Source organism: Agrilus planipennis, unplaced genomic scaffold (genome assembly GCF_000699045.2).
Source record: "Agrilus planipennis isolate EAB-ADULT unplaced genomic scaffold, Apla_2.0 scaffold271, whole genome shotgun sequence".
In the NCBI taxonomy this organism is placed as follows: domain Eukaryota; kingdom Metazoa; phylum Arthropoda; class Insecta; order Coleoptera; family Buprestidae; genus Agrilus; species Agrilus planipennis.
Genome location: NW_020438965.1, coordinates 4,525 through 15,518, shown reverse-complemented (window position 1 = coordinate 15,518; position 10,994 = coordinate 4,525). Strand labels below are relative to the sequence as shown.

Below are 10,994 nucleotides of genomic sequence, written 5' to 3'. Positions count from 1 at the left end.
AACTAGCTTTTCCCCGCGGCTTCGCTCCCAGAAATTAATATTCTTTCTCCATAAAACCTTTTAGCTCCCAATTCACCCTTACAACGTTTTAATTTTGTGTAATGTCGCCATCTTTCAAATACAAACGTAGCAACAACATTTCATCCTTAAGGGTTGATTTTTAAAAATTGCCAAAACACGTATTTGCTTAATTTCAACAATGAGTAAATCCGAGTACAAATAAAATATACTCCATGGAAACGTTGCAACCTCTTTTCATTTGATTAATAATATCAAACAGCGTATATACCAAGTTTCAAGTAAATTCAACCACAAATAAAGTATGTCTCAAACAAAAATTGCAACACCTTTTTACCCCCCTTTGGAGGTTGATTTTTTGAAAATATCCAGATAGGTCTTTCAGAAATTAAATGAGAGACCATTAAGACCAAGTTTCAAGTAAATCTGACCACAAACAATATATGTTCCATTTAAACACTGCAACTCCTCTTCACCACTCATCCCCCCCAACAGAGATTGAATTGTTTAACCAGTTTCAAGTAAATCGGATCAAAAAGAAACATGCAATCTTTGCAAACCCCTTTCAGCTTTCTAAAGAGATAGAATTTTGTAAAATCTTGAAATAGGTATGTATGTCACTAATTTTATATGAAAAAGCATTAAAGCCAAGTTTCAGGTAAATCTGACTATAAATAAAACACAGACTGATGTTTTGACTGATAAATTTTTCGTTTTGATGTCAATTGCGTTTTCTTATACTACTTTTTTTCTACGGGAACGGGATAAAAAGTATTCTATCTCCGTCTCCTGGTTCTAAGCTACCTCCTCACCAATTTTCAGCCAAATAGGTTCAATCGTACACGTACCAGCGACCACTGGTTCCAAATTGCTATTAAAAGTACAAAAGAAGCATGCACGATTACATTTATTGTTTGTCTAGTTTTTAGTATTGATTTTGTGTTGAAAGTACCAAAAAATATTATTTTTTGAAGATAATTATAATTAAAACGACGCATATAGTAGATATATTAGCGCTATGTACTAAAGCAAATCTATTAGGTTTGTTATGTAATAGGTAAGTAATAAGACTGTTAGCTTTAAGTAACTAATTGCAGATGAACGTCGTAGATTTCTTATAAACTACTCATTGTCAGTATTTGATGAACTTCTCCCCCACCTATAAAAATTTCTGACCGCATCATTAAAAGCAGCTTAAAAAATACTTAAAGAAAACTTACCTATCCACAATCTTCCTTTGGCATCTGCTTTTCCATCGTTGAATTGACTAGATGGAAATTGTTTTGCCACTGTTGTAAGAGTACCAACAGCTTCCAATCTGCTACCTTTAGGATACCATCGTATAGCAACAAGCGTTCTATTTAGCCCTGCCACAAATACATGGGTATCATGCACTGTGGGAATAATGGGTGTAACATAACCGTCCAGTTGAATATGATTCAAAATTGTTGTTACAGGATCATAAGAATATATTCTTCCGGCCAGTATGTCAACAAAATATAACAATTTAATTCGATCATCCCAAGTAGGCTCTTCGCTAATGTTGAATGGTTGTGTTAATTGCCGAACACACGGGCCATTGGCGATATAACTATTTAAAATAATAATGATAATTAGAACAATGGTGATCCAGGAAATTAAATTCAAATTAAATACTCACCTGACTTTGAATGTAGTGAGCGTTATTAATGTAACAAGAGTGAAGGGAAATAGTTTAAAGAACATCCTTTTCGTTCGAATGTTTAACTTATACTGGGCAGATTAATACTGGGGATACTGGATCTGGATGAAAATTAATGTTTGTTTGTAGCGGTTAACAAAAACGATTATTTTCCTTGTTTTTTTGTTATTTCCATGTAGAGAAACGCGATGTAAATTAAAGCGAGGTTGATATGCATGTAAGTTGAAAGGGTTTATATGTATATCGATACACATTATTTTCATATTCGTAATTAAAATATGCCTGGTTTTAACTATGAAATGTACGTATATTGTGATTTCCTTATCGTTTGAAACATTGAAAAAGGACGATTGTCTTATCATTTTTAAATTGTTTTTAGTTTTCAAAAATTTTTACACCGTTGCTTTTTTTTTAATTGCACAGAAAGATAAAACTTTAGGGAACGCNACTTATAATTGGATTCAATATTTGTACCCTAAGGATTGCTTCTAGGTCTTTATATTGTTAATTGAATATATAATTACTTGACAAAAATTTATCACAAAAATTATTAAAACATCGGTTTGGTACATTTAACCTTCAGTGAAGCTTCACTTAATCAGAAATATGTGAAGTTAAATTTAGTTTTATATACATATACCAGAAATTTTGCTTTTCATTATATTCATTATCGATTTACGCTCATGCATAATACCCTCAAAACTTCATAACGAAATCATGTCACATAAACTAGTAGAATAAAGATAATTTTATTAAAAATCCAATTTCTCTTTGAAAACTATCATAGAGGAAATAATAGTCAATTGGTGAACTTTTGGCTTCATTCTTTTCTTTTCGTCAACATTGATTACACATCAAAAGCAGAATTGTTTCTATCATTTGATATGAGATATGATTAGAAACCAATGAGTTATTTGAATACTTGACTTTGAAATCACTCATTTATTTTACCTATCGTCTCTTCTATATAAAATTTATCTGTGTAAACTATCATAGAGGAAATAATAGTCAATTGGTGAACTTTTGGCTTCATTCTTTTCTTTTCGTCAACATTGATTACACATCAAAAGGGGAATTGTTTTGATCAATTAGTATCATTTGATATCGTCTCTTCTATTTAAAATTTACCTGTGTTGCGTTCTATAAAAAATGAAAGTTTCTCTAGACTTGGTAAAATCCAAATCCTAATATTATAACAGGGTATAAGAGTTAAATACGATTTATTACAAAAAGGAACCAATAACAAAATGATACATTTGAAAACCCAATTAATTAATAATACAATATTTAGCTAAAATAGTACAACAAAAAATCATCATTCTTTTAAATGACAAAAGGATTAAACGCTCTTTTATAATAATTATTTATCAACAGTTAAAAAATAACTAGCAAATTAATAAACACTGAACTATATTTTCTTAGTATAGTCAGTACTGGTAAATTAACAAAAAATCAGTCATTTTTGCATGGCAATAAAAGATTGAGATTCGTATCTAATTTATGGCAAGTTAATTAAATTTGTACAAGATGCAAACAAGTCAGTATTTTTAATACAACTAGACACAAAATTTTACAAATTATTGGAAAATGATAAACAACCTAGACTCATTTGTACAAGTTCTTTAGAATAATGTATGACTAATAAATAAAGTAATATTATTAATTTGGTAATTTTCACAATGACATGCAATGCAATACTGAACAGTTGTATCACAGACAAAACCAAATAGAAAATAGTTTGGCTTAAAATTTATGTAAAAATATGCATTTTGAGGATGAACATTAATATAAATAAGATATATAAATAAAGTTAATTAATAATCATCACGATAACAACTTTTTTGGAGATTAAGAATAAAATATATATTAAGACAATTTTTTTAAGTAACAAGCTAATTTTACAACATGATCACGCAATCGCTAAATTGAACGCCTTTTTGTAAAAAATTCGAGATCACAAACATAATAATTGAAAAAAGGACAATTATTAATAGATACCTATAATAATACGATTACTTTACATTACCACTCACCGTAGACCATAATAAATAAATGTTCATTTACATCACAAAATAGATCTCCCTGAATCTTTTGATTTTTCTTTTGTAACTAATGAATAACAAATACACGAGATATTAAACATTTCATTATTTAGAATATTAAAAAAAAAAAATAGAAATAATTTTTCAATATACCTATACAGAGTGATTCAAAATTGTTACTATAAAAAATATTTATTTGTTATTAGTACCAAAAAGAAGATTGCACATTAGTTTTTCTCATCTATATTTCTTATATATCTAGAAATTTATCCGAAACTATAGGTCAATTTTTAACAAAAATTTATTCTACTCAATGAAATTAACAATTTTTTTGATGTATAATGCGTTTCCATCGAATCATTTAATTGTTATATTAATTCATTTCTAATTTATGAAATACATATGCATTAATAAATTACATTATCTCTCTAGAATATTAAAGCAGGTTTACATTTAGAAGGATCCAATGCATATCTAATGTAACAGTCACAATTTTTGAATTACTCTGTGCATATTAAAAAATAAAATTGCATAATTTTCGTTTTTTTTACTATATTTAGCAATTTTGGTAAGATCTTCAATTAGTATTTTTATTATTTAGTTTTTTTTTTGGTAACGTTTATGCACTTCGTATCAAAATTTGAAAAGTAGCATAAATTCAAAATTTCTATTTTTTTCATATACAAAATGTAGGAATGATAATTGGTAATTGATAACAGCCGGAGCCTGTCAACGACACGCTGTAGCCCCATCTTTTCCAAACATTTCTTTTAATAGTGCTATGATATCTACTAATAAAATAGATTATAACACAGATAAGCTTATTATGTACCATTTCAATGTAAAAATTTAAGAACTTAAATAATAACAACAAGCAATAACAGGAAAAATAAACAAATCATTTAAAATCGAAAACAACAAAGAAAATCAATATCGAGTATTTCCGCTTCTACTCCTTATAACAAATGCACATAGGCAGCTCATACTTGAAATTAGACCCCTAATCTGGTATTGTTTGTTATTCATATTTCTAGAGACACTAGACTGGCCCTTGGGCAATTCAGATCTCAACCCTATAGGATATCTGTGAGAGAATTTGGGTAGGCAAGTTAGAGACCATCAGCATGTATCCTCGATTCTTGACAAACTCCGAAGACATACAAAATTGCATTGTTCAAGATCAGGTTAAGAATCTATTATCAAGCATCAACTGTTGATGTTGAGTCATTATCAGAAGCAGAGACACGCGATACTGACTTTCTTTATTGCTGTTTTTTTTTGCTCCATTCGTTTATTTTCCCTGTAAGCAGACTACATTTTAAGAAAATGATCATAAAAATTGATTTAGTGATTTACCAGAAAATTAATTTTGAATGGATAATTTTGACACGAAGTGTATAAAAATTACTACATATCACAAATAAATGGAAAACGTTAATCGCGCAATTTAGCTACACGCATATATAAACACAGAAGGCATTAAAATATTATAACAATTTAGAATAAATATCTAAAAAAGTTCTGTTTTTGAGAACTACCAATTTGAATTCTCTAAAAAACCCTAATTGACAATATGGATCATAACACTATTAAAAAGACTAGTCACCAGAGAAAAGATATAAATAAATAAATAAGCAAACTATTAAAACAGTAAGTTACCTACTAAAACATGACTCAACTATTGGTAGAATAAGTACATACATTACTTTGTAATGCAAAAATACTTTTGTTTAATTGTAACTGTTGATCACAGGCAAAATTACCGCCTCTCCAGTTTCCATTACAGTTTCGTCACCTACAGCAAAACTAATTACATATTTCAATTTTAACTGCAAATGATTTGGATTCGCAATAAGCATAATTTGAGTGATAGCCATTGGTGGTATAAAAGCATTGTAGGCGGGTAACTCAGTCGACGAAGGTGATAATAGTTTAACCCGGCAAGACTGAAAACAGAAGACAATTAATGTGCTGTGCATAAAAACATGTATAAATGGTTTAGTTTAAAGAAAACATTTGTCTATTGATAAGTTTGTCATTGATGTGTAACATCTTACCGCTATGGAAATGCGTTAACGGCAGTAGGGATAGGGAAGGAAAAAAACGCGCCATTCAACCAATGCTTCCTAGAGTTGGCATTTGAATGGAGAGAGAAAAAGAAAAGACAGCTGCTAACTTTGGTCTCAAACAACACAATTTCCATTTCCAAAAATTGTTACAATATTTTGCGCGTTACCGTTGTTAGATGTTACACATCATTGTTAATTAATGTAAAAGTCACTTTTTTGTTCAGTTTGTGTAGTATATGTTATCCATGTAGTAGGTTTTAGTAAATTTTTATTAATGTTGAATCGTCCGTCTGCAATAGTATTTTGAAGTTAGAAAATTGCAATTCTTACTTACAGAATACGAGAATTTTTTGTCTAATCTATTCCGTGAAAATTCAGTTATTTCAGAGTAATATACTGTAAAAAATGGTTTGGTAGGAACGCAAACTTATTTGTAAAGTGTTTACAAGTGTATTTTTAAAAAGTTGTATTTTCAGTTCATTTACTAATTAACCTTATGTATAATCTTTTAAATTTGGTTGTTATATATCTATGTATATTATTCAAAAACAACTCTTCCGTAAATTTTACCTTTGGGACAACAACTTGAAATAAGTAATTGTTAAGAGACTGTTTGTTCTTATTTATCGTTGTAACAACAACCACTTGTACAAACTCTTTGGGTTTATTTTTTCCAAATTGAAGAGTCACTGTAACATCCTGCACCTCCTTTAATATGGTCAAAGGGGGAATACCACTCGGTTCAATGTCTGCTAGCCTAATAAAAATATCGTCAATATTCAGGTTCCTTTTATTCTCTTCTTCTTTTATCGATTTTAAACCACTGCATTCTTGCCCTCTGAAACTACTGTCAGAACATTCACTTAAACTGTCATATGCTAAATCTTTTCCGATATCCACCAAAATTTCGTCATCTTTGTCTTCTGGTAGACAATAGTGTAATTCATCTCTTTTAGAGTCCTTATTTTCTTTGGATATTAAGTAATTTAAATCTAAGTTTAAAGCTTCAGAAATAACATCTTTGGTTTCATCTTTGCTTGCATTTTTTATAAGGGTGTTAATTGGCACTTTATCCGGAAATCTACAATGCAAATTTTCATTACAAATTATGTCCAAATAAATGACGATAATTTGCTTACTTTTTAAATGTTGTTATTACTTGGGAATTTAGTTGTTCTTTGATAAGATACTGTCCCAGTTCTCCAAGATCATCAAGTGCACTTGATTTATTAGTCAGTCTACTAACTTCTTTGCTTTTGTCACCACCTGCTAAAGAATATGGTTTATTCAATACTTTTAATAACAATTTATAATTACACATTAAGAGATATGTGGAATTACTTTAAATTTAAAGGACTACATCAAGCTTTTTCAATTCTTTTAGGGCCTTTGTTACAAATTCCTCATTAATACGACATCACGATAGTTCAACCTTCTTCCCAAACAATTTGTCTTAAATATGATATAATTTTAAATAAATGAAAAAAACACTTAACTCATAAAGAACATGGAAAAAGAAGCCCACAGTTTCATGACATTTATTAATTAACGCTAATGCTTAAAAAGCCCAAATTAAATAAAATTATTAAGAATTGATATTGTAACTCCCTCCTCCATTCGTGGCACACTTAGTAAGGCTAACTGTTACTCCATACCCTGTATCATTTTGTACTTCTAAAAAATATGTCCAGAAAGCGCCTTATGTTTTGTGTTTAAGTGTGCTACTATTAAATCGCATTTTTATTTTTTTTAAACTGTAACTATACATTTTAATTTTACATAAAATTTAAAGTTCAATGTTAGAAAATTGTGCTGTCAATAGAATTGAATAAGTTTCAAAAAAATGCCATAAATAGGAATTACATGACTAGTTACAACTGAAGCTAATAAAAGCATGTTAAGAAAATACCTTCAGTATTGTTGACTTTTGACACTGAAGATGGTTTTAAAATATCTTCTTTTAATAAATGGTTTGCACTTTCATCAGGAGTGAATATGTCCCCCAGTAAATCCAAGGAAGCCTTTTCTTTGTCAACCTTTTCAGGAGATTCTTTTAATGTATTGTCTGTTTTAAAATCCAAGTCCAATAAAGATACTCTATCAGAGTTTAGAGTCTTGCAAGAATCTTGAATGTTACCCTTGATAATAACTTCAGTATATTTATCAAAAACATTTCCTAATTCATCATTGGCTTGCAATACTTTACCTACAATTGTTGTTTTTTTATTTCACAACCATATAAAATAATAATTTGAAATCATACTTAAAATTTCTTCATTATTCTGAGATTCTGAAGCTAACTTAAAAATATTTGAACGAAGTCTTTGACAACTTTGGTAAAGTTCCTTAATCAGTTCCAAATCATCACTAGATGAAATGCCTGGCCTATAACTGTCAAGCATTTCGGTAAGTAATTTTACATTATTATACACAGATTCTAGTTCAGTTATTTTTCTTGCTTTAAATTCTGAAGCCCGTTCATCCTGCAAGTGAATATGTACTGCATAATAAACCATGGATGTATTTCAATATTTCTTATTTTATTACCTCTTTTACCATGTTCTTTATAAGTCTATTTGCAGCTTGTAGGTCTTCAGGATTTTTACTTTGAAGAAGTTTATTTAAAAGTTTTGTTTTCTCTTCATCATAAAATACAGAGTGTGATTTTTTTTCAGTATTATTAATCAAAGGATCTACAGGTACAACTCCTTGCTTTCTAAGCATTTCTAATGCTTCTCTAATTTTTGATTCTTTTGGATAATCTTTTGACCAATTTTCCAAAGAATGTATCACTTTTTGTTTAACATTAAAAGTTGTTTGTGATCCTAAATACTTTGGTGAAACTAACTTAATCATCTCATTTAAAAATCTAAATTTTGCCACTTCACTCACAAACAAACTATTGCACCTTTTCATACAAACATCTAACATATCCAGTGTTAGTAAAGTTTGTTTTTCATTTTTAGTATGCAAACGATTTGCAATCAATTTTAATGCGATTGGTGGCCCTATTTTTTCTCGATTAATTATGGCACAAAAAGCTTCTACAGACGGTCTATCTAAATTTGGATGATTAGGATTAGTAGCTGCATCTTAAAAAACGAAAATGTAAGTTGAATTATAAAACAGCCGGTAAATTACTTACGAAGTAAAGCAGTTAAGCTTGTTGTTAAAATATCCATTATTTAATTACATTAGTTTGTCGTGCATTATCAAGCTAAGAAATAGTAAATCAATACATTTCTTTAAAGATTACACTATAGCAAACGATACCTTTAATTTACATGGATAATATATAATATTATAACCATATTATAGCAAGAACAACAATCACAATTGTCACACCTGTCACACTTGTATTCCTAGACTAGCTTGTATTCTTCTATTCATAGATACTTCTATTGTAAACCATAATACAACATGATGACAACATAAAAGAAAAGATACCGCAAGTAGTGACTCATGTATGGTTACCAAATTTTTTCTACATATTTTTTAAATCGGACAACATCTGAAAACGTCAGGATTATAAGGACTACCTAATCTATGACTATAAGGATTACAAAATTATAATTAGATTTGACAATTTCACACAAACACAAAAGTAATTTTATGCACAATTACTCTATCTACACAAATAGTATTGATCATAGAGATGACATTCAGGGAGAAGAAGAAATTTATTAGGTTATATTGGTTATTTTTATCACTATCAATCACTATTACTATTATTAGTAACATAAGTAACTAATAATGTAATAAAAAAAGTATTAATAGTGGTATTATGCATCATAAATAGTGTATTAAATTATTGAAAAGATGTGATGATTGGTGTCAACTTCACCGATTATTTATCATGTCATTTATTCTAAATATTGGATTAAACAAATAGTGACTGATTTACGATATTAATGTAATTCTTTAATTATAATAAATTACATTAAACCCGTAAAACAAACATTTTGTATGCAAAATGGCCAATACTGGTGTTTTGCCCTTTGTAAGAGGTTTGGATTTTGCAAGAAATGATTTTAGTGTAAGTTGTTTTTTAGTAACTACTATATGACTACCTAATACTCTTTTTTCTGAAGGATGGCAAATTCCCAGAGGCAGTTTCTTTAATGACAGGTGTGCAATGGCTCAAACTGGACCGTACAAATTTAAATGAAGTTCCCAAAGAAATGGGTCAGCTGTTAAAACTTGAACATTTATCATTAACAAGAAATAATTTAGAAAAACTTCATGGGGAATTGACAGAATTAGGTTGTTTGAGAACGTTAAATCTAAGACGTAACAAAGTAAGAAATTCAGGAATTCCTATTGAACTATTCAACTCTGAAGAACTAAGCACATTAGACTTAAGTCATAATAATTTAAAAGAAGTACCAGAAGGACTAGAAAAGGCTAAATCATTACTTGTTCTTAATTTAAGTAATAACCAGTAAGTAGCTATTTAAAATTATGTTTATATATTTATGTTGTTAATCCCCTTTGTAGAATTGATTCAATACCAAACTCTCTTTTCATAAATTTAACAGACTTGTTATTTTTGGACTTGAGCAATAATAATCTAGAGACACTGCCACCACAAACAAGAAGAGTTGCAAATCTACAAACACTTATTTTAAATAACAATCCCTTAGAGCAGTATCAGCTAAGACAATTACCTTCTTTGGTGAACCTAGAAACACTGCACTTACGAAATACACAAAGATCCCTAAATAATTTCCCAACAAATTTGGAAGGTTTAGTTAATCTTGCAGATGTTGACTTATCTCAAAATATGTTACCAAAAGTTCCTGATGCACTTTACTCACTACCAAGCCTCAAAAGATTAAATTTGAGTGAGAATGAAATCACTGAGTTATCTACTGGTAATAAAAAACTTAAATTGAATCTATGTAATTAATTGCATTGTAATGTTATTATAGCTATTGAATTGTGGCAGAAATTGCAAACACTTAATTTATCACATAACAAACTTAAAAGTCTACCAGCTTCTCTATGCAAAATAACTACATTAAGGAGATTATATGTTAACGATAATGAAATAGATTTTGAAGGCATTCCATCAGGAATTGGAAAGTTAGGATTGCTGGAAATCTTTTCCGCTGCTTATAATCAATTAGAAATGATACCAGAAGGATTATGCAGGTAAATAAATAAATATACTGAAAAAAAATC

General features: G+C 29.1%; 3 protein-coding genes across 8 annotated transcripts in view; 1 reads left to right on the top strand and 2 right to left on the bottom strand.

The window, feature by feature from the left end:
- Positions 1-551: 551 nt before the first annotated feature.
- Positions 552-1,935, bottom strand: LOC112904658 (regucalcin-like). 4 transcript variants are annotated; one of them, XM_025975297.1, is made up of 3 exons: positions 1,679-1,932; positions 1,239-1,609; positions 552-591 (listed from the first exon to the last, which is right to left on the bottom strand). In XM_025975297.1, the coding sequence occupies exons 1-3, from the start codon at positions 1,741-1,743 to the stop codon at positions 584-586; spliced, it is 444 nt and encodes a 147-aa protein (XP_025831082.1). In that variant the 5' UTR covers positions 1,744-1,932; the 3' UTR covers positions 552-583. The 4 variants fall into 4 exon arrangements, with proteins under 4 accessions (XP_025831082.1, XP_025831079.1, XP_025831078.1 ...); XM_025975294.1 differs by lacking the exon at positions 552-591 and adding an exon at positions 807-889 and having other exon boundaries at positions 1,679-1,935; XM_025975293.1 differs by lacking the exon at positions 552-591 and adding an exon at positions 915-1,189 and having other exon boundaries at positions 1,679-1,935.
- Positions 1,936-2,720: 785 nt separating this feature from the next.
- Positions 2,721-9,169, bottom strand: LOC108740366 (ADP-ribosylation factor-binding protein GGA1). Of its 3 annotated transcripts, none has more exons than XM_018474658.2 (8): positions 9,084-9,169; positions 8,956-9,027; positions 8,358-8,902; positions 8,074-8,293; positions 7,720-8,016; positions 6,950-7,079; positions 6,381-6,891; positions 2,721-5,687 (listed from the first exon to the last, which is right to left on the bottom strand). In XM_018474658.2, exons 2-8 carry the CDS (start codon positions 8,990-8,992, stop codon positions 5,472-5,474), a joined length of 1,956 nt encoding a protein of 651 aa, XP_018330160.1. In that variant the 5' UTR covers positions 8,993-9,027; positions 9,084-9,169; the 3' UTR covers positions 2,721-5,471. The 3 variants fall into 3 exon arrangements, with proteins under 3 accessions (XP_018330160.1, XP_018330161.1, XP_018330162.1); XM_018474659.2 differs by having other exon boundaries at positions 6,950-7,076; XM_018474660.2 differs by having other exon boundaries at positions 8,358-8,869.
- Positions 9,170-9,520: 351 nt separating this feature from the next.
- Positions 9,521-10,994, top strand: part of LOC112904659 (protein flightless-1-like) — a gene marked incomplete at its 3' end in the record, with an annotated part of 5,566 nt that continues 4,092 nt past the window's right edge. The window contains exons 1-4 of the mRNA XM_025975298.1: positions 9,521-9,846; positions 9,902-10,251; positions 10,308-10,684; positions 10,742-10,964. Coding sequence (XP_025831083.1) covers positions 9,784-9,846; positions 9,902-10,251; positions 10,308-10,684; positions 10,742-10,964 — 1,013 coding nt within the window. The remainder of the gene's footprint in view (positions 9,847-9,901; positions 10,252-10,307; positions 10,685-10,741; positions 10,965-10,994) is intronic.